At 39.3% G+C, this 22,850-nt stretch overlaps 1 protein-coding gene and 1 non-coding gene across 4 annotated transcripts; both read right to left on the bottom strand.

Annotated features, from left to right (window-relative positions):
• Positions 1 to 248: 248 nt before the first annotated feature.
• Positions 249 to 19,904, bottom strand: LOC122423585 (serine/threonine kinase receptor associated protein). 3 transcript variants are annotated; one of them, XM_043440775.1, is made up of 10 exons: positions 19,473 to 19,904; positions 18,600 to 18,735; positions 10,939 to 11,020; positions 10,053 to 10,125; positions 8,069 to 8,165; positions 7,282 to 7,419; positions 3,606 to 3,742; positions 1,960 to 2,109; positions 1,516 to 1,581; positions 249 to 815 (listed from the first exon to the last, which is right to left on the bottom strand). In XM_043440775.1, the coding sequence occupies exons 1-10, from the start codon at positions 19,582 to 19,584 to the stop codon at positions 754 to 756; spliced, it is 1,053 nt and encodes a 350-aa protein (XP_043296710.1). In that variant the 5' UTR covers positions 19,585 to 19,904; the 3' UTR covers positions 249 to 753. The 3 variants fall into 3 exon arrangements, with proteins under 3 accessions (XP_043296710.1, XP_043296711.1, XP_043296712.1); XM_043440776.1 differs by having other exon boundaries at positions 1,516 to 1,578; XM_043440777.1 differs by lacking the exon at positions 18,600 to 18,735 and having other exon boundaries at positions 19,473 to 19,898.
• LOC122424119 lies at positions 8,459 to 8,640 on the bottom strand. Its single transcript, XR_006264314.1, has one exon. It is a non-coding gene; the product is annotated as a small nucleolar RNA SNORA23 (small nucleolar RNA).
• Positions 19,905 to 22,850: the final 2,946 nt, after the last annotated feature.

Below are 22,850 nucleotides of genomic sequence, written 5' to 3'. Positions count from 1 at the left end.
GCCATTTCCATTTATAAAACTACAATCTATGGGGACTTCCCCAGGGGTCCAGTGGCTAAGACTCCACACTCCCAATGCAGGGGGCCCGGGTTCAATTCCGGGTCAGGAAACTAGATCCCATGTGCTTCAACTAGGAGCCTGCATTTGCAACTGAAAAAATGATCCCAAGTGCCACAGCCAAGACCCAGCACAGCCAAAACATTCCAACTACTCAAATCTATCAGTTTCCCCAAGAAACACACACAGCATTGTTTTAGAGCCATTTTATTGAGACAACTAAAAACAATTAGATGTTCAGAAGCAGTGTACAATAAGAGAAATCAAACTGTTACTTTATCATGTATTCCCTCTTCTTTATAACTAAAGCAAAAAAAAAAAAACAAACCAGCTTTCTGCTTTTAAGGGAAAAGTCAGAAAAATAGGCCAATATATTTTCCCTCTTCATAATAACATAAACAGCTACAAGAAATCTAATTGTAATAAGAGAAATTGGATGTTGGCTTACACATACTCATTAAAAAGACAACAGACCATCACACTGTAAGAGCATAACTCCATCAGCCTTTGGCTGATACTCTTGTGTTCTCACTCATAGGTATCACCAAGTAGGTTAGTTCCAGCACTGGAGCTAATTCGTATTCCTCATTATATACTGCTCACGTTGCTTTCAGCAGAGGGTAACTGGAGGCTGACGCTTTTCTCTGCTTGCTTTAGTCCGTAAGTTGTGCACTGTCTGCGGCATGTGCCTGACGCTCAGGCCTTCACTTCGGGAGTTGAACTGTAGATGGAGTCTGAATTCTCTGCAGCAATTTCTTCTACAATTCAAAAACAGAAAGTCACGTTAGTCGACTTAAGGGAGGAAAGAAGCCACTCTATATTTCTGTGAGATTAAGGAAAGAATGAAAAAGTCTTTCAAGCATGCTGGTGAGGGGAGGCAAGAGAGCACACGCCACAGACGAGAAGCCAGACCGCTAAGAAGCAAGGAGCAGAGAATGGACCATTTCCCATCAAGCTCTTCCACTCCAGGGGGTTCTCTTTGGGGCTACATTTTCAGTGACTTCAACTGTCTAGTAAACACTGAATTAAAGTCAGATTTTTGAAGATGTGGCTCCCTCCTTTATTGATTTGAATTTCAATCAATACTATATTTGATCAGAGCACATTACAATTTGTAATTCTATATTTGGGAAAGAGCACTTGGTGCTTAACAAGTGTTATGTAAAAATTACAACTGCAACAGTCTATTTTAGCATATGCCTCCTAAGTCAAACTCTAAGTCCTTTAAGAGTAACCGTATCAGTCACCTCCATGATACATCTCCGTGGCTAGTACCATGAAGTAGGTATTTAAAATGATTTATCTTTTATGTATTCATATGTATATATAAATATACATATATTTAAACTTCCTCTTATTTAAGTATGCTTATACTGAATAGATTTTTGTCAATGAGTTAACTAACACTTCAGTTTTCCATTCTCCAGGACCCTACAGAAGTTAACTGCTAGTATTTACCTAGCTCCTCTTCTGCTGTCTCTGGAAAATTGATCTTGGGCTTTGCCAGCTCACCACTATCTTCTTCTATGAAAAGAAAAGCAATGATGATTACATGAATTACAATGTCATGAGCAAGTTCTAGTATTTTAACAATTAAGAAGAGTACACCAAGACTATGGCAAGCAATAAACTACAAAACACCTTAATAACTGTAATTCTAAAATAGTATATCTTTCAGATTCATACTTTTAGATCCAAACTATAACTACTTGGGATCAATAACAGTATTTTTATTAACATGTCTACTTTATTAGTAAGGATCAATAAGTAGTGTTATTCAGAGATTAATGGATGATTTATTCATCAGGCTACTCTTTGCTTAAACCTTATTCTATAGAAGACAGAAATAGAGACAGAATCAATGATGAAAAATGATACAAAATTATGAATAAAAATTCTCACCAGGGAGCACACACTTCCAAAGGCCGTATGTTTTTCCTACCACAGTTTGCCACAGTCTCAATGTTCCATCTTCAGAACCACTGGCATAGAGTTCTCCATCAGGACTAAACCTCACACAGTGAATAGGACCAAAGTGTCCTTTGTAGGATTCTGAGAAAGAGAAGGGTATTAGATAATTTAATACTTAAACAGGACATTAAGTCTTGATACACTAGAGAGGATGTGAAATTCTGAGGGCAAAGTCAAAAAACTATACCGAACTAAAACTAAAGTGATTCTCATCATAAAAAAACAAAACAAAACAAAAAACAAGACTTCATGTTCCAATCAAGCTAAAGGAGACTTCCATGATAGTCCAGTGCTTAAGAATCCTGCCTGAGAAAAGCAGAGGATGTGGGTTTGATGCCTGGTCTGGGAAGATTCCACATGCAGTGGGGCAACTAAGCTTGTGTGTCTCAATTACTGAGCCAAAGCCCTAGGGCCCACAAGCCGCAACTACTGAGATCATATTCTGCAAGAAGAGAGACCAGTATGAGAAGCCCAAGCACCACAACCAGAGAAGAGCCCCTGCTTGTCACAATTAGATGAAAAGCCTGCACACAGCACAGCCAAAAACAATGAATTTTAAAAAGACATCTAGAAATCTCTTTTAAAACCAGAAAAAAGATAAAGAAAGGGAGGTAAATGACACCCTACCTTCAAGTCTATGGAAAGCAAGTCTAAAGCCTATCAATTCAATCCCCATTTTCAAATCCTCAACTCACTATTTACCAGGGAAGCAATTCTTACTATGCCTACAGAGAACCACCAGATGGAGCTCTTTTACACACTCTGCCTCTCACACTCTCGTAGCAGACGAGCTGGAGTCCACTAGTCATTCCATCACACAGAGTAAGAAGATCAAGGATCAACACTGATCCTATATAGAGTTTAATGAGAAAACGTACACATTAGTAGTGGTGTTATTCTGTCTAAGGCATATCCTTATTTCCAGACTTTCTTCACTTACTTTCTAATGCTTCCTCACTTTACCAGTTTTCAAAACTGTTTACTAATGTTCTTTTTCTGTCTCCATGTCCACTCAACTCAAAGACATTCATGCACTAGCTGCTCCCAGGGAATATCATGCCTGTGTTATTATGAATATAAAAAATTATCATAAGAATAGAAAGAATTTGAGATTTTGAAATAAGAATATCTGCATCCAAGGTTCTGTATTCACTAATTGTAACCTCAGATACCCCACAAATAATTTACTTTCTCTCCTTCAGAGAATAAAACATGTGGCCAAAATATTCTAAAACTTGAAAAGTGACATTAAATAAAAACAATGGGAGATTCTCTATTTAAGTCACTTAATATTCAACCAATAAATTATGAACACTGAACAATTAAAATAGATTCTATTTAGTGTATTCACTGAGATTCCATTTACCCAACACAATCCATCAGTTTTCCCGAACAAAACGAAATTGTGTTTTATTCTGTGTACAATTCTAACAAGCTTAAGTTCATTGGACTGTAAAGCAGGATTGCCAGAAAGCAAGTAGGAGCTAAAAAAATGGCTAACTGAGGTGTTAATCACTGAAACCTAACCTTTGACCAAGGTACCTACATAATCTTAAGAAAAAAAAAAGACAACTTACCTAATTCTTCTCCACTATTATAATCATACTTATAAAGTTTAAAATCTTCACCACCTGCAACAAGAAATTCTTTCTCAGGATGAAGAGATGCAGAATTGATGGTTGCAGGAGCTTCAAAGGATTTAATTGGGTCCAAACTAAAAAAAAATTAAATAATATTTATAAGTTTTGAATATTTCATAAATAATATGAGGAAATAATGTTACATTTAAAATGTTCCTAAATTCTAAAACTTAAGGACTAATCCAATATCCATTTAGTCAAACATCCTGACATATGTGAGGAGGACAGAGGAGCATGGCAGGCTCACAGAGTCAAACACGGAGCAGTGACTGAACAACAAAGTGCTGCTAAAAAAAAAAAAGCCCTCTAGGTGTGGAAAAAAGGGAACCCTTATACACTGTTGGTGGGAATGTAAGTTGGTACAGCCATTATGGAGAACAGTATGGAGGTTCCTCAAAAAGCTAAAAATACAGTTGCCATTATGATCCAGCAATCCCACTCCTGGGCATGTATCCACACAAAACTATAATTCAAAAAGACACAGGCATCCCTATGTTCATAGCATCACTGTTTACAACAGCCAAGACCTGGAAACTAAATGGCCACTGACAGATGGATGGATAATGAAGATGTGGTACATAAATACAAAATACTACTCAACCATAAAAATGAATAATGTCACTTGCAGCAACATAGGGGAACTAGAGATTATTATACTAAGTGAAGTCAGAAAGAGAAAGACAAATGCCATAAGATATCACATATGTGGAACCTAAAATATGACACAAATGAACTTATCTACAAAACAGACTCACAGACAGGGAATGGACCGGTGGTTGCCAAGGGGGCTGGGGGATGGGGCAGGGAGAGTGGGAGTCTGGAGTTAGCAGATGCAAATTATTATACAGAGAATGGGTCAACTAGGCCCTACTGTAGAGCAGAGGGAAATATATTCAATATCCTGTGATACATCTTTAACGGAAAAGAATATAAAAAAGAATGTGTACGTATGACTCAATCACTTTGCTGCACAGCAGAAATTAAACCTTATAAATCAATTATAATTTTTAAAAGAGGAAAAACACCAAACAAAAACACATCTAAATAATATTAGGGAAAAAAAAACCAGAAGGCTACTATGCCCAAGTGAAATGCATCCCCAAAATACACAGCCCCTTCCATAGAGGGATATCCATTTTGTGCAGTGAATGCCTTCCTGGAAATGATTAGGTTGGCTAATGAAAACAGTATGGCTAATATACTAGGATTTTTGCTTTGAAAAAAAAATTTAATTCTGCATTGTTTAATTTTTCCAGGACAAACATGCATTATCTTTGTACACAGAAGTTTTTACAGCAAGTAATTAATATAAAGGAGTATTTGTATATTATTTTTCAGTTGCTGAGAACTTTTAAGTTTCTGCAAAGGAAAAAGCTTTAATGCTGTGAAACATAAAACTGCTCAAAATGGCTCAGTTTTATCTATCAGGCTATAAAATAATAACTAAATCTGAGACTAGAGCTACATAATAAAAATCAATGCATAACAATAGCTTCCCCTGAATATCAATGAGTTTGGGCATCGGCTCTTTTCCAGCCTAACCCTAAAAATCCTGAAAGGCTTCCAACACAAAACATTAGAGCATTTCAGCTCCGAAATGTTGCCATCCTACTCCCATCATCACATGCTACAAAGCATGAAAATGAAAGTTAGTCATGACTTACGCAGGATCACTGAATAGCAACTTTCTGGCTTAAATGGCAGAATATTTAATAGGCCAGCAAACCTCCTCCACCACCATTTCAGGCAAGGTTCTACAGCAGGGCTGCACGCTGCCCGAGTCCAGAAGCAACCAATGAACTCAGCTGCACAATTTAATGGTTTTGGGCAGTACCATTCCATTATTATCAATTCACTGTGTGTTTGTGTGTGTGTGTGAACTCTCTAGCATTCTTAATTGCTCATCTCCATCTTGATTGCCTTCTCATTTCTTCGGCCATTCAGTGAAGCTCAGCTCTGCAAGTGGCCCTTTACAGAGAAAAGGTCAGGACTGCTGGTCAGAATATAATGTGGTACATTCTTTATGGAAATCAAATAAGTGGTATGTACACCAAGAACTTTAAACACTTTCCTACCCTCTGTTTTGTTTAAACTAGTTTATTCAGGGGTTCCATTTTTACTCCTCAATAGATTTTCTGTATTTCTCACATGCTTCTTCACCCATCAGTTTATTTAATTCTGGAGTTACTCAGTGTGGCCCTCATCTTCATAACAAGATCTGTTGACAAGTCCTGGCTTTTCTGCAATAGCTTCATTAATTTCACTTACTTCTCCTGATAGAGAACAGAGCTCACTAGTAGTTTTCACACTTTCCAAAGCACCAGCTCATCTTGTCTGTTCAACTTTGCTCCAACTTCAGGCAGACTAAACATCTCCCAAAGATTCCTGTGAAAAACTGTTGATCCCAACTATTCCAACACCATCTTCTGTTGTTATCCACTCATGTTTCTCTGTGATTTTGCCCACCCGAGAGCAGTGCAGTGTGTGGGAGGCTCCTGTCCGGGGCTGGGATGGGCAGGCAGAGGCAGGCGACAAAGCTGCACGCAGGCTGCAGACTGTGCCAGCCGTAACATTCCTGACCTCTGAACTGGTAATTCTACTGACAGGATTCTCTTGTGAAGAAACATGCAAGAGATGTATCATAAATCTCACTGCAGAGTTACAACAGGGGAACTAATGTGTGACGTGGTAGACTCTATAATGCCTCCCCGGTGGCTCATATGGTAAATAATCCACCTGCAATTAGGGAGACCTGGGTTCGATCCCTGGGTTGGGAAGATCCCCTTGTGTAGGGAATGGCTACCCACTCCAGTATTCTGGCCTGGAAAATTCCATGAACTGTATAGTCCATGGGGTCGCAAAGAGTCAGACACGACTGAGTGACTTTCACTCACTCAGACTCTATGATAATACACCTAGTAAAAATGTTTTCAAAGAATTTTAATGGCTAAGAGTATCTTAGAATAAAAAAATGAAAATTATACTTATTAGGGTCCTAGTAACTAAAGAAAAAAACACAAACACACACACACCCCAAAGAAAAAAGACTAGCAAAAAATACAGCTACCAGTAACTTTCTGGTTCTATGGCTACAGGATTATACCCAAGTTTTTCAAAATTATATTTTCTAAATTTCCAACATAAGCACTTAATATATTTATAGTCATAAAAATTAAGTCTGCTTTTAAAAAAAATCATTAAATCTATGCCCTACTTGGAAACAGAAAGAAAAATCACTAATTTTTCTTAAATTTTAAAGTGAAATGGCAGAATCAAGATCACAGAGGTTTTAGAGTAATGAACAATATAAATTATAGCATCAGTCTAGGGATCTTTAAAGAAAAATATACATTAAAACTTGTTACATTTTACCAATACATGTCCAAAACACCCGGAAATTAATCTGATTAATTCTTCTGATCAAAGCCTACCAAATTTTCAAAAAACTCACTATTATTAGGTATGGAAACAATTTTCCTCCATATTACCTCATATACGCCAAGATTTGCCTTTAAAAGCATTAAATACCTTAGTACATGCCTTCCAAATGTTAAGTACACTAAACTGCCCCTTTGTTACCAGGAAAGAAAATGAAGATACTTCTCAGACATACCTTACTGCACTATGAAAAGCAATAGATCGTCCATAAGTTATTACCAAAATCTCTCCCTCAGGAATGTATTCCATACTGCTAACGGACATATTAAAATTTAGAGATTTCACTTCCGTCATAGTAGCATGATCCCAAAGGCTGCATAAAAAAACAAAAGAAGGTGATATTTACTCATTTAAGAAAAATACTTACAGTTTAAATTACACCTGCAGATTAACCAATGAAAAAATAACCACAACTGCAGTAAAACAACCTCCACTCCAATTCACGAATTACAGATGATACTGAGAAATGTGGCTTTAGCATAAAACATCAAATTATTTGGTAGCTTGTTGGTCAAGTCAAAACTAATACTGTAAATATACTTCCCAAGTGATTATGCTATTAAGACATATCTCCTAATCTAATCAATTTCAGCACTGCTCTAAATAATGGTTCTCATACTCTGTTTTTGTGAGTCTGATGATAGCTATCTTTCCACAGAAAAATACAGTTCACAAAACTTTGTATAGAATTTCAGGGATATAATGGACACGCTATGGCCAGGCAGTCCATTCACCCAGGTTAAGAGCAACTGCTTATAAAGATGTCAACAGTTTTAATTGAGTCTTGTGAATCCCACTCTATGTTTATAGCAGACAGCTCTGAAAAAATGTGACCCAGATGCAGCCACAGTTGTAATGTTCAGACACAATTCTTCCTACATGATAGTTACAGAAAACTTAACTATAAGCTCCAAGGTCAAACATATTTTCAAACTTTAAATTATTAAAGAAAAATTACTCACCGAACAGTTTTATCATCCGCTGAAAGGATCTGCTTATCCTCACTGCACCACAAAGCTTTTTTAATACCAGAGGTGTGACCACTGATTTCCTTAGGTTCTTCAGATAAAACAATTTAAAACACAATTGTTAATAAACTTGCTATGTCTGGGCAAAAGCAGATGTTGCAGGCAATACCATTCAACACAACTTTGACTTTGGGCAAACCATTTAACCTTTTGAAGACTATACTTCATCACTGGTAAATGGGGATTAACAAGTTACTATACCTCAGAGTTTAAGAATCAAAACATTTAAAGTTGCTCCCCCTGCCCTGCACCACCACTTAAAAGAAAAAGTTACTACAGATATCTTACATTAAATTCCCCGAAGCAATCTCTATTCCCAAAGTTTTGTGTGTGGGAATTTGGAGGCTGGCCAGTGGTGGGCAGGTCCAAAGAGACAACACTAGACCAGTACTATGGTCCCAACTTACTCTTTGGCTGCATGATGTTTGTGTGGATAGCAAGAGCTGAATGCAAAACAGACAGACACTGCTATCAGACACAGATGAAAACCGTGCACACATTATAGCAGCCACCACCTGAAGTTTCTAATCTGTTGTCTGACAGAGTAAAAGCTCCTCTTTCTAATGCAAGACAGTGGAAGAATCACTTTCAAAAAGCAGCTCTGAGAAAGGATAAAGAAGACAAAAGATATCTGCCTGACCCTTGAACTATCTCCTGAGCCAGAAGGTACACTGATTTGGTGAGGTCAGAGTAGTCTGCTATGTTTTAGCATAAAGTTATTAATCCCCAGATACCAAAGGAGAATAAACCATAAATGTAGTTTGTTTCCTCACCTTAGAAGTAACTTTAGAAAAGGTATCTCGAGGATAATTGCTTAATTTCCAATGTAGCTTTGACTTTGTTATAAGCTCCCAAAGCTTACTGACTTATGAATAAACTGTGCCCACAATACAAAATTTAAGAACCCAATTAGTATATAATAAGTAAATTAAAATGGTATTCAACAGTACTTTAACCTGATGAATTATTTTTCAAGTTCACATTAATCAGAATTTTTCTATTAAACTGGCAAAGATAAAGCTAGTTATCAGTGTTTGCTAGAACAGGTTGGCTATAGGTACTTTTTTATATTTCACTGGTGGCCTCTTTGGTAATAATATCTATTAATGGCTTCCAAGTATATCTCCTTTTTGTCTCAACAATTCTATTTCTATGTAGATATTCTACAGAAACAATTGTGGAATATTTGCAACTATAAGGATGTTTAGCACAACACTGCTTATAATCTTTAAAATTTGTAAATAGCCCAAGCAGGCCATAATAGGAGATTGGTTAGTTTGCTTATCCATAGAATGGAAAGTCACACAAGTCGTTAGAAAGAATGAATAGAGTATTTAAAGACATAAAAAAATTACTACAGATTTTAAACCTTCTTCTGAATAGCTGACACACCCATGTGGTTCAAAAATCCAAGTATGTATATACATTGAGAATTCTTACCCTTCTCACCTTCTACAGATAATAACCACTCCTTCTAACCAAAAGTTAATTAACACTATTATGTACCTTTTAAGACTTAGTGTCATAATAAAAGTCTATCAGGATAAAAATTTTTTTTAATAGTATTAAAAAAAATTCATTAAAAAAAATATCTGCATTAAAAAAAAAGACTGGAAAAACATGAACCCAAAACTAAAGACATTAATTAATAATCCTGGATGAGGAGACTTTCCTGGTGGTCCAGTGGTTGAGACTGCACTTCCAATACAGGGGGTGTGGGTTTGATCCCTGGTCAGGGAATAAAAGATGCCACATGACGAGGGGAGTGGGGAGTGGGGATGGACTGGATGGTGGATTAAAATTTAATTTTTTCTTTGTGACTGCATTTTCCTAATTTGAGTACTGAACAGGAATTCCTTTAATCAGGAAAAGTTATTTAAATTAGAAGAAAACAAAAGCACAAATAAATTAAAATTACCTGCTTCAGGTTTGTTCAAGTCATATATGCGTAACAGTTTATCCTGTCCCCCGGTTAACAAGTAATTACTATCCTGAAAACACATACAAGTAAAATGGTATTAGATTAACTACTTTAATAGTTATATCTCTTTGCAGCTTCTTCAACACTACATAAAATGCAAATAAAGCTCACAGATGTTACAAAGAGATGCACACAGGCCAATTATTCCTGAGAAAATACTATAAAGCATTTATCTTTCTCATAATTGCCAAATCCTGTAAGCTTCCCAGTTTAAAGGTCACACCACCAACCACATGGCTCTCAACTGGCTCTGCCCCCGCTGCCTACTGAGCAGTATGACTGTGATGACCTCCAATTTATCCTCTCCCTTCTAAGTCACTGGGAAACATTACTTGGGTTTTTTAGATGTTTGTTGCTATTGTTGATACAAGAGTTCCAGGGTTCTTAAAAATCTCATAGGATCAACCAAGAAGAAATACAGTTGACTTAAACAACTCAGGGATTAAGGGACCCATCCTCCACATAGTGGAAGATCCATGTATCAATTATAGTCAGTCCTCTATATATGTGGTCCACCCCCCCACTCTCAGTTCCTCCATATCCAAAGATTCAACCAACTGTGGACTGTGTAATACTGCAGTATTTACCACTGAAGAAAATTCATGTTAAGTGGACCTGTACAGTTCAAACCATGTTAATCAAGAGTCAACTGTAAAGGTATACAGTTTAATCTAGAGTCAGATCAAATGTAAGTCACCATATACAAAATACTCCCCCACAAAATCAAACATGAACTAAATACAAACCAATCAAATATAAAACCACAGCCATATCCTATAATAACAGCAATTTAACTCCCTAAACAAACTCCACTTTCTAATACCTGCGTAAAATCCACCGTCTTGACAATGTGCTTATGAGCCAGGGTCATCAATTCATCTCCTGAGACAGCATCCCATACTTTGCTAAAACATAAAAGACAAACATATGGCAATTTTGATAATTAGTTACCAAATAAGTTAGATATTTGAGATGTTATATAAATATATTATAAGGTAAAAATGATATAGCAATATAATTTTGACAATGGAAAAGATCAAATTTAAGTAAATAAGATCCATGAACCAGAAATCCTTACTTTCCTTTTAGCCTCTAGCCATAATATCCTTATAACACGACTGCAAACATTTTAACCAATTCAGTTTCACCTTTCCAATTTTTTTCGTCTATACTCATAATACATGAGAAACAAGAGATGAAAAACAATAAATACTTTAAAAAAATTTTACAGGAGAATAAAAAGCCTTGACAAGAGATTACATGAAATTTTAAATCAAGACAGTAGAGAAAAAAATACTCTATCTCTTCCTCAAAGTTGACTTAAATTTTCAAATCCTAGACCAATTAACTTCCACACAAAGTATCAGTCTTTGATTACGTAATGCTAATGTTGAGGATTTTAATTGTAGGTTTTCAAATCTCTCAATTGTAGGTTTTCCAACAAACCCATCCCAACCCAAAGTATATGTGTGGTTGTGTGTCTATACACACATGTGTATATATGTGTATGCTGGGGGATAATGCTTAAATAACAGTTCACAGAAATACTTTTAAGAAGATCCCCCAAATAAAAAAGCTTGAACAATAAAGAAGAAGAAAAAAAGTTCATTTTAGATCAGAAGAGGTGACTGAAAAATAAACAAGAAAACCTTCCACATGGGAAAAAGAAATTGTTATGAGGAACAAGCTACCCTCCATAATAATTATTCTAATAATTACTTTCTAATGTAACTGACATTTATTTTTAGGAATAAAGTGAACAATGAAACAGAAAGCAAAAGAAAAATAGAGAAAGCAAGGAGTATTTTTTCTTCACTCGTTAAACATAGAATAAATGTATCAAGTATGTCACTCAAGACTCAGTGCTAGGGCACAAAAGGGAGAAAAAAAACATGATCCCAAAGTTCCTGCCTCAGTAGTGTTAGCTTTAGCAGGGAAGAAGAAGAAGAAAAAAATATACATATGTGTGTGTGTGTGTGTGTGTGTATTAAATAGTACTTTTAAGAAATATAATTAAGGGACTTCCCTGGTGGCCCAATGGTTAAGAATCTGCCAGGCGATGCAGGAGACATGGACTCCATCCGTGGTCGGGGAATTAAGATCCCAAAAGCCGGGGAGCAACTAAGTCAGCGAGTCACAATGAAAGATACTGCATAACACAATGAAGGTCCGGAGTGCCTCAACTAGGACCCAGCCCAATGCAGTCAAATAAATAAATTAAAAAAAAAGAGAGAGAAGAAATAAAAAGACAAACACACATGGATATAGAGAAAACAAACAAAAACCACACCACCATTTATGTCAGAAAGCCCAGAAGATCTAAGCATCAAAACTAGTAGTCTTATAGAGCATGTAGAAATATCCCAGGGGTAAAAATAGAAACACTGTAGAGGAGTGTAACAGTATGTGCAACTTAAAGAAGCACGAAGCATCTAACAGGAATAAATGCTTATGATACAATATAAATCTTGGAAATCATAGACATGAGTCATGAGTGGCTGAGTAAGTATGTTCTGAGAGAAACAGTGTCAACTGTGAGTGGTATTATACTAACTCTCAAATATTAATTTCTCTTTGCACAGGAAACCTATTCCACCCTCTCCCATTTCCAATTCAACTCTCTGGTCCAATCCTACTTTCCCAACCTCATTTTGGATTATTTCTCTGAATCTAGTCACATCAGATTATAAACAATCCCTCAAACAAGCTATGGCTCCTCTGTCTTTGCTCATAGGGTTCTACTTGGTCTGTATTTTTATCATCTTAGGTTTCCCTGGTGGTTCAGTGGTAAAGAAGCCATTTCCCAATGCAAGAGACAAGGGTCCAATCCCTGGGTCAGAAAGGCCCCCTGGAGAAGGAAATAGCAACCACTCCAGTACTCTTGCCTGGGAAATCCCATGGACAAAGGCATGGGGTCGCAACAAGAATTGGACACGACTTAGCAACTAAGCAGCAACAACAAACTTTACATTCTTGGCTAAACCAGTTCTCCTCATCCTCAGGGGTCATCACTAATGCTATTTTTTCACTAAACCTTCTATTTTTCTCACTTCCATCAACCATTCCTTTCTGTTCTTCCACAGAACTCAGCTTATACTGTGTTTAATTTTACTTTACTTTTAGTTTTGTCCACATGTTTACTCTTAATCACAGGGAAATCAGTGATAAGAGTTCACATAGATTAGACTGCTATAGTAACAGAAGGTATCAAAGGGCTTCCAAAGTGGCTCAGACAGTGAAGAATCCGCCTGCAATGCAGGAGACCTAGGTTCAATCCCTGGGTCAGGAAGATCTCCTGGAGAAGGGCCTGGCAAGTCACTCCAGTATTCTTGCCTAGAGAATCCCCATGGACAGAGGAACCTGGCAGGCTATAGTCCATGGGGTTGCAAAGAGTCGGACATGACTGAGCGACTAAGCACATCAAAAGTGAAGAAAATATCAAATATACTTGAAATCTCTATCCTATTCACACACTCTCAAGTCTCAAAGAAACTGGGCGATGTCCTTAGCGATACTAATTTCAAGGATATTCAGTCATCTTCCCCAAACTCCCCAAAATCTAATTATTCTGCTTAGATCATGTCCATTCATTGTTGCAGAGGCAACTGGAGCGACTGTACTAGTACCATCCAGAGGGCCAATGTATCTACACTCGCTTTCCTCCCACTTAGATACATTAGTAAAATCGAGTGCCACACTCCCCAACAGAGCATGTTCTAGTCACTTGTACTAACTTTGGCACATTTCCATTATTCACAATAAGAGTCCTAAAAACAGCTTAGAATCCTAAAAGGAACCTGGAATAACCTAAACTCCAGGCAAGAAACCAGTTATTAACTAGCTGGCTACAGGGATCAAATCAGAGCAGGGGAAAGGACATCCTCCATAGAGCTCCCCTGAGAGAAATGGCAGGAAGGGTCCATAAAGGAAGATGCTTAATGAAACATCATTAACAATACCCTCTCAACAGATGATCCTATAGCATTCATTTCTGTACAACTCAAGATGTACCTGCCATCTTCATAAACTAGTGATACCTCTTATGTCCCCAGTTTTTTGCATGTGATCAATGCTATCTGTTCAATACTTTTCATATTCTGAGAGAGGACTCACCAGTCTCAAAAGAGTGGCTGCTTAACTTACTTCTTTAAGGCCTTAACAAAAAAATTAAGCTATTTCGGGAAAATGACTGCCTGTCTTAATATGACGGCCAAGCCATCAAAAAGGAGACAATAGCACCTTTGATTTATTGAGAACCTTATTCAGAGAAAATGTAGCTCTTCCTGTGGGCTTTTTACAAGAAGACAAAAAAAAAAAAGGATCAGGAGATGTGGTGGTAACATTAGCTCTATGAATCAAAAGACGAATTAAAAGATATAAAGAGAATGAAAAAAAAAAAAAAGAGAATGGTGTTTCAGGGACAGTTTCAGCTGACTTTTCAGCTGCCTACCCACATTACCTCAAGATAACATTCCAAACTGACTCACAGACCAGCCCTGCTGAATATACTTTCTCTATAAGAAAAATGGGCAAAATTATCCTTTTGATAAACATGACACCTAAAATTACACTAAGGAGCTCTTCTTTATTGGGTCAAGTTCCATAATAGCAGAGCCCATACAGGTCATTAAATGAGAATATAAAGAAAGGATGCACACATCCCCACACTTTACAGACAGACACACAACAAATGAGGGTTAAGTCTCAGCTCCCACTAACCAAGCACCTGCTATGCAACAGACACGAGGCTAGATTCAGGCACGTAAGTGGAAAAAAATCTCTCTGACTTGCCCCCAAACCACGCTTGGCTTACATTCATTTGACAAATATGAAACAAGAGGTTTAAGAAACATCTCATGATCAAACTGAAAATACAAAGTATGGCTAGCACATGAACTCAGGCCTTGTTGTTTAGTTGCTCAGTTGTGTCTGACTCTTTTGTAACCCCACGGACTATAACCCACCAGGATCCTCTGTCCATGAGATTTCCCAGGCAAGAATACTGGAGTGGGTAGCCATTTCCTTCTCCAGGAGATTTTCCTGACCCTCAGATGGAACCTATGTCTCCTGCATAGGCAGGCAGGTTCCACTAAGTCACCAGGGAAGCCTGCTTAATGCAAATGCTTACATCTTTCCCACTACATCATGGCACCTGAAAGCCTGAAATGAAAGGGAAAAAATCCAAAAGTATTCCCTCTTGCTACGTAGATCTACTAAAACTTCCTTGCATGAAACCCAAAGGTTTCTTGGCTTTAGCCATAGATGTTCCAAAAGAACACATGATTTTGGTCTGTTGGGGTGGTAGCTATCAGTGTTACCTTACACATGTTAGCATTTACATAGCTACTAGATTTCAGGTAACATTCTAAATATAAACATATCAACTCATTTAATATTCACAACGAATGAAAGTCGCTCAGTTGTGTCTGACTCTGCGACCCCATGGACTACACAGTCCATGAAATTCTCCAGGCCGGAATACTTGAGTGGGTAGTCTTTCCCTTCTCCAGGGGATCTTCCCAACCCAGGGACTGAACCCAGGTCTCCCAAATTGCGGGCAGATTCTTTACCAGCTGAGCCACAAGGGAAGCCCATTCACGACGAGAGGTAGGCACTATTGCTATTCTCACTTTTATGGATGATGAAACTGCAAAAGAGAGAGGTTAAATAAAGTTCACAAGATCACAGAGCTATTAAAGGATGGAGTCAGTGTTCAAACACAACCTGGCCCCAGCATTCATGTTTTTAATAACCCCGTGTAAACACAGACACTGAGACCTGAAATGTTAAGAAAGTCCCAAAACAACACTGAATACCTATACAGAGAAATGACCTCAAATGTATGACTTGGGTTATTAATGCTGTTAGTGACCTAAAAACAAAGCTAACTGTGCCTCTGGCAGCAAGATAAAATCTTGACTACTCTTTTCAGAACTCTGTTAAGTATTTAAAGTGCTGTATTTTTCACACCTTTTTCTCTCTCCATTTCAGAGTAATTATCACATAAGCAGTAATTTCTATCTAATGCATTTCATTTCTTTCCTAAGGGCTGGCATTACAATTTGTCAAATGTGCATCAGGTCTTCACAGATTTTACAGAGATGGGTTATCATTCCTAGCAAGCTTCTGTACAAGTCTCAGATCAGAGCAAGACTGTCCATCAGGCAAGAGACGACAGAGCATTTTGCTCATGTCATTGGCACTCATGTTTGAGCCAGATAACACAGAACTGAGATTAACAGAAATGAATCTCTCCAGAAATGCAATTTAAAAGATCGTCTATTTTAATTCTAATGTCTGTAGTGCCTAAGATCTTGTTACATTTTACCCAATCAAATTTAATTTAAAATATCACTTTATTAACTATTAACTTAGCAAACTGGAGACCTAGTTTCAATAATGACATTTTTAAAATCCACTTAACAAATTTCTGAAATCTCCTGGAGAAGGAAATGGCAACCCACCCCAGTATTCTTGTCTGGAGAATTCCATGGACTGGAGAACCTGGCAGGCTATGGTCCCTGGGGTCATAGATCGGACACGACTGAGCGACTAACACATACAGAGTTGTTAATTCCAATTTTCTATCTCTGTTATGAAACCAATGACATTCTCTCCCAATGACAATGTTCCTAATGGACTCAGCAAAAAATAAACTTTGGAGAAATTGAAGGAGAAAAAAAAAAATAGGTTGAACTCACAGGAGACATAAATGTCTCAGAAGCAAAACCAAGATCTCTAATTCATCCATTCTTAGTTCCTTCTGCTTCAGAAACTTCCTTAAGTTATTTGTTTGACAAAGTGCTGAACAAGCCAGGCATACAAAAAAATATAAGACATGGCCCATGGCCTCAAGAAGCAACAATACATAAGTCAATAAGTACTGTAAGAGCCAGAAGTTTAACACAGCCGACAGTGTGAGCAAAAAGAGGGAATGGACACCCTCGCCTTCCAGTCCTCCACAAATCTTCCTTGTATGAGAATCACTTTTACTTCCTATTTTTCACATCCCATAATTAACAAAGGAGTCTGTCACATTATAAGCATGCATGCTGACCTCTAAAGCAACATTTGACATTAAAGGATTTACATAAAACCAAGTAGTTCCTTATTTTATCAGAATTGCATAGAATCACAACAGGGCAGAGCACAAACCCTTATGATGGCTAGGCATAAACATAACACATCTATTCTTTGAAGGCAAAGAAAAAAGTTCAAACTGACATTTTACCTTTTCTTACTGATCTCTCATCATCTCAAATTTAATCCCACATGAGCACGGGATTTTATCTGTTTATTTAAAAATTCTATTTAAAAAATTATGTATTGTAAAACTCACTCCATGGCATAGAGCTCTACAAGTTTCAACAAACATATAGTTATATATGCACCACCTCAATCAATCTGCCTTCACTTTTCATAATAAACCTAGTATGTTTAATTTGCTTAATACAAAGGCACAACAAACACATTTACAATTGCTCCTTAGTGTAAAATTGTTTAAAAAAAAATTTTTTTTAAACACTTTCACTCTTGAGACTCTCAACTCTAACAGTCTACTGCATGTACAATAACCCTTGATGTTGTCTTCCTTAAAACATTTAAGTGTCTGCTAAGTCACAAACATTAGGAAGTAGAGGTACCAAGGTTATATAAGATATGATACACATGAGCAGACGGGAAAGTGGTCATTGGCAAGTCTGGTTAATAACATATGCAAAAGCCAAAAATCAGCGTAAGGAAGGTCCACTTGGGCAACAAAGAGTATAACCAGATTGTGGGGCACAGGGTGTGCAGTGCAGATGATGATGGTGAACTAGGATGGGCCAAAGTGTAAAGAGGCAGCAACTGAAATTTAACCTTTAAGCGGGTGATTAAAGGCTGCACATGAGAATCACCAAGAACTTCTGGCAAGGAAATTGTTGTTGGGGACTTTACCGCTCCACGCCCCCACCCCCAGATCAATATGTACACGAGTATTTTAAAAGCTTCTAATAATGTACACCCAAGGTCAGGGATCACTGACAAAGCAGAGGGAAGACAGGAAAAGCATTAGCTAGAGAAGTGACCTGATGATATTTGTGTTCAGGAAGACACCAGGGAGGCTGAACAGATGGGAAACGACTAGTGGTAGGGACCTGAACTAAGATGGCAGTGCCATAAGGAATAATGTCATCAGCAGACATTCTGCTGGTGGAATCGACAAAAATGATGATAATAATCTAGATGCAAGGGAAAAATTAAGAACAATTTAGATTTCACCCTTACACAGAATGAAGTCATTTGAGTCTCTGTGAACAGTTTGAGAACCATTTAAGAGAATGAAGCAGGTAGGATCAGGTTGGAATTCTGGTGAGATCAAACACGGGGTGTTCCATATGGAAGGCAGTGAGAATTTCACGAGTAACCTTTAACGACGTTTTGACCATTTCAGAGCACAATCCACAGAGAGCTCCGGAGGTGGCCATTTCTGGCTGCACTTACGCTGTGAAATCTGCAGCGGCTGTCGCTGCCTTGGTGGCATCTTTATTCAATGTTGCGCCCCAAACGGCACCCTTATGACCCAAAAATGTTCCAATCCAGTCTCCTGTATCTCCCTGGCGAAGCATAGGCTTACCATCTAAAAAATATTGAAGACGACATGTGACTTAGAAGTTCGGAGGACTTAAAATCTAAGACTCAAACATAAAACGATCATATTGAAAAACAAAGTGGAAATTGCTTCTGTTGTCTGAACTATTCTCACTCACTGGGGTCACTAAGGATCGTTCAGAAATAAATTCAATGAGGACCCAGCTGCACATTCTCTCGCGGAGCATTTGTAACTAGGTGAAAAGATTGACCTGTGTCAAAACAGTCTAGATTTGAGTCTTATTTTGGACAAACTTCTTAACATAAATCTCAGCTTCCATCACATACCCCCACACACAGAGCTTCCATTTGAAAGATGGAAAAAGGAAATGAAAAATTCTATAGGACAAAAGACTATTCAATGAGATAATAGGAGTGCTACGTCTTCGTAAAATAAGGCCTGGCCTAGTTGCTGCATTCTGCCAAATCCTTGAGAGATATTTACACTGTTTGTTGGCCGGGACGTCTAAGCAAGCGCACAGTTCAGCTTCTCCAGAAATAGAAATAAAGGTAAACTGAGAAGCCTTCGTTAGGGGCATTACTTAGCAAAGCTTCTCGGCGTCAGCTGCAGGAGCCCTAACAACTATTCCTCTCCCCATCAGCCCGCCGTGGGCCCTAACCTCAAACGCTGCGAGAGCCGCAGTTCGTTCGGCAATGGGGATGCCAACCTCGTTCGCTTTCCGCCCGACCTCAGCCATCAGGGGCCCGACTAGAGGCCCCGCTCACCTTTGCAAGCGCTGATTAGAAAATAGCCATAAGGCGTGATACCACTGAAGGCCAGATCCACCACAGGCCGCGTGTGGCCGGAGCATGTGAGCGGCGTCTGCCTCATCGCCATGGCGGCGGCGAGCCGAGCAATCCGGCTGCAGAGCCGAGGGGTCGTCTAGTCTTTTCTCTTCTCTGTGGCAGCGCCTCCGGCTCCTCAAGGCCCCCGCCCCGACACTGACGCTGGGCCGGGGCACAGGAAAAGGCCAATCCTGTAGCCTGTAGTCAGGAAGGGGTTAGGGACGGGTCAGGGAGTCCGCGACGGGCGACTGACCGCCGCCGAGGGAGGGAAAGGGAGGGAGGGAGGAGAGTAGGGGAAAGGGAGAAGCGGAGAACCGGCGGCCACGACCCGTACCGTCCACACCGGTACCGGCAGGAAGTGACGACACTAATAACGCTGAGCGTCCGCCGGAAGTGACGAAGCGGCGGGAAGGCGGATTCGCCCCGCAGAAGCTGCATACAGGCGCGAAGACGGCAGCGCGCAAGCGCGAGAGCACGCACGCTGAACGCGGCACGCTAGCCCCACGCCTGTACGCACGGCTCCTGGCGGAGTTTTTGGCTCTGGTTCAAAGTCGGGACGCGGAGCTCTCAGCTCTCACTCCAGAGCTGTGGTGGCCATGCAGTTTCCGGGCAGAGTTGCCAGGTGCGAAAGCGGGTACTGTTCGCCTGAACCTGGCGGCCTATGTGGGTTTTGCACCAAGCCGTTCAGCCGGTTGGACTGTGCTGGGTATGTTAACGTCTACCTCTCGTTGTTCCCAGCGATGACCCAAACCTGCAAACACTAGGAACTTTTTCATCCCTAACAGTTTTATAAGGCAGCTCCTCCGGGATTGTCTACAGGGCCTTTAAGTGCATTCCCCAGCCACGTAACATTTCTCCATTGCTAGTATTTTAGACGGGCTCTGTGACTTTAAATACAGTTAATTTCAAATTACTTTTTTTTTTTTTTTGAGGCCTTAGAAGGACTCTAGAACGGTGGTCTTCAAATTCTTTGATGAAATACATCAGTAAAGCTTGAGTTCCCATTCCCAGTATACGAATAATAATTTGTAAGTTCAGTTAAGTTTAGTTGCTCAGTCGTGCCCTGAGCAGACCCCATGGACTGTGGCACATCAGGCCTCCCTGTCCATCACCAGCTCCCAGAGTTTACCCAAACTCATGTCCATTGAGTTGGTGATGTCATCCAACCGTCTCATCCTCTGTCGTCCCCTTCTGCCCTCAATCTTTCCCAGCATCAGGTTTTTTTAAAATGAGTCAGTTCTTCCCATCAGGTGGCCAAAGTATTGGAGTTTCAGCTTCAACATCAGTCCTTCCAATGAACAGTCAGGACCGATCGCCTTTAGGTTGGACTGGTTGGATCTCCTTGCAGTCCAAGGGACTCTCAAGAGTCTTCTCCAACACCACAGTTCAAAAGCATCAATTCTTTAGTGCTGAGCTTTCTTTATAGTTGATCTCTTACATCTGTACATGACTACTGGAAAAACCATAGCCTTGACTAGACAGACCTTTGCTGGCAGAGTAATGTCTCTGCTTTTTAGTATCCTGTCTAGGTTGGTCATAACTTTCCTTCCAAGGAGTAAGTGTCTCAATTTCATGGCTGCAGTCACCATCTGCAGTGATTTTGGAGCCCCCAAAAATAAAGTCTGCCACTGTTTCCACTGTTATTCGCCATGAAGTGATTGGACTGGCTGCCATGATCTTATTTTTCTGAATGTTGAGCTTTACGCCAACTTTTCCAGTCTCCTCTTTCACTTTCATCAAGAGGCTCTTTAGTTCTTCTTCACTTTCTGCCATAAGGGTGGTGTCATCTGCATATCTGAGGTTATTGATATTTCTCCCAGCAATCTTGATTCCAGCTTGTGCTTCATCCAGCCCAACGTTTCTCATGATGTACTCTGCATAGAAGTTAAATAAGTAGGGTGACAATATACAGCCTTAACATACTCCTTTTCCTATTTGGAAACAGTCTGTTGTTCCATGTCCAGTTCTAACTGTTGCTTGCTGACCTGCATATAGATTTCTCAAGAGGCAGGTCAGATAGTCTGGTATTCCCATCAAAATTACATACATGTTAGTTCACAGGCAAAACTGGAAATACTAGAATCTATAAGTGTAATAGAAACACTGGTGTTTTCTTCTGCAGGCTGCCCACTTTGTATATCCCTGCATGGTGTGACAAGGGTAACTTGAAGGATTGCTGATACAAAACCTGTTATGAGCAGGAAAGGTCCTTTCCCTGGGCAAGTTGTTTCTTTCCTTTGAAATTGGTTAGAATGTCAACCAAAACAGCAGAGATTTTTGCAGCCACTTCATTGATTTATCCTCAAGGCCGTGATGTCTTGGCACATATCAACACATATTTAATCAGCACAGATGTCTCTGAATGGTTCCTTCTGCATCATCTTTTTGTGGTAAACAGGTATCTTCATTCAGGTGTCAAGCTGATCACTTGCATGGAGACTTGAAATGCTTCCCTTTTCTATTTCTTCAGCCTTTTGTTCATTCATCAGTACGACAGCACTTACTGTGTATGTTTTCAGTTATCTTTCCTTCTCTCTGTGCCAGCTCACCTTGTGGTCGAGCACACAGGTTCACACACTCCTTTCTCGTTTAAATTATGAGCTCCTTAATGGCTTTCTCATCTTTGTACTCTAGTCGCAGAAAAGTGAATAGCACTTATTTTATGTTTAAAATTGTTTTTGCTGTATACTTGCTTTACAATGTTGTGTTAGTTTTTGCTACACAGCAAAGTGAATCAGCTATCCTCAGTCCTATCTGACTCTTTGCCATCCCATGGACTGTAGCCCGCCAGGTTCCTTGTCCATGGAATTGTCCAGGCAAGAATACTGCTACTTCCTGCTCCAGGGAATCTTCCTGCCCCAGGGATCAAACCTGTATCTCTTTCATCGTCTGCATTGGCATGCAGATTCTTTACCACTAGAACCATCTAGGAAGCCCCACGTCAGCTGTACTTATACGCATATCGGGGGCTTCGTAGGTGGCTCAGTGGTAAAGAACCCACCTGCCTGGCAGGAGACTAGGGCTCAATCTCTGGGTTGGGAAGATCCCCTAGAGAAGGAAATGGCAACCCACTCCAGTATTCTTGCCTGGGAAATCCTATGGACAGAGGAGCCTGGCAGGTTACAGTCTATAGGGGTCACAAAGAGTCGGACCCAGCTTAGCAACTAAACAGCAACAAGAAGTACATCTATCACCTCTTTTTCAGATTTCCTTTCCAGTTAGAGTGAATGGCATTTCGTGAATGCTGGACAGATGATTATTTATTAAATTTCTACATTACTGATGGAGATAAATATAAAACACAACTCCAATTAGAAG

Source organism: Cervus canadensis, chromosome 21 (assembly GCF_019320065.1).
Source record: "Cervus canadensis isolate Bull #8, Minnesota chromosome 21, ASM1932006v1, whole genome shotgun sequence".
Taxonomy (NCBI): Eukaryota; Metazoa; Chordata; class Mammalia; order Artiodactyla; family Cervidae; genus Cervus; species Cervus canadensis.
The sequence above is the reverse complement of the archived record's forward strand: the minus strand, read 5'-3'. Positions and strand labels throughout refer to the sequence as shown.

Excerpts from the sequence above, each read along its gene's own strand:
- LOC122423585 (XM_043440775.1), bottom strand. The coding sequence starts at position 19,584 with ATGGCGATGAGGCAGACGCCGCTCACATGCTCCGGCCACACGCGGCCT. Across the intron at positions 11,021-18,599 it reads GCCGCTGCAGATTTCACAGC|CAAAGTATGGGATGCTGTCT; the intron begins GTAAGTGCAGCC and ends TTTATGTTTTAG. Across the intron at positions 2,110-3,605 it reads TAATAGTGGAGAAGAATTAG|AATCCTACAAAGGACACTTT; the intron begins GTAAGTTGTCTT and ends TCTCTTTCTCAG.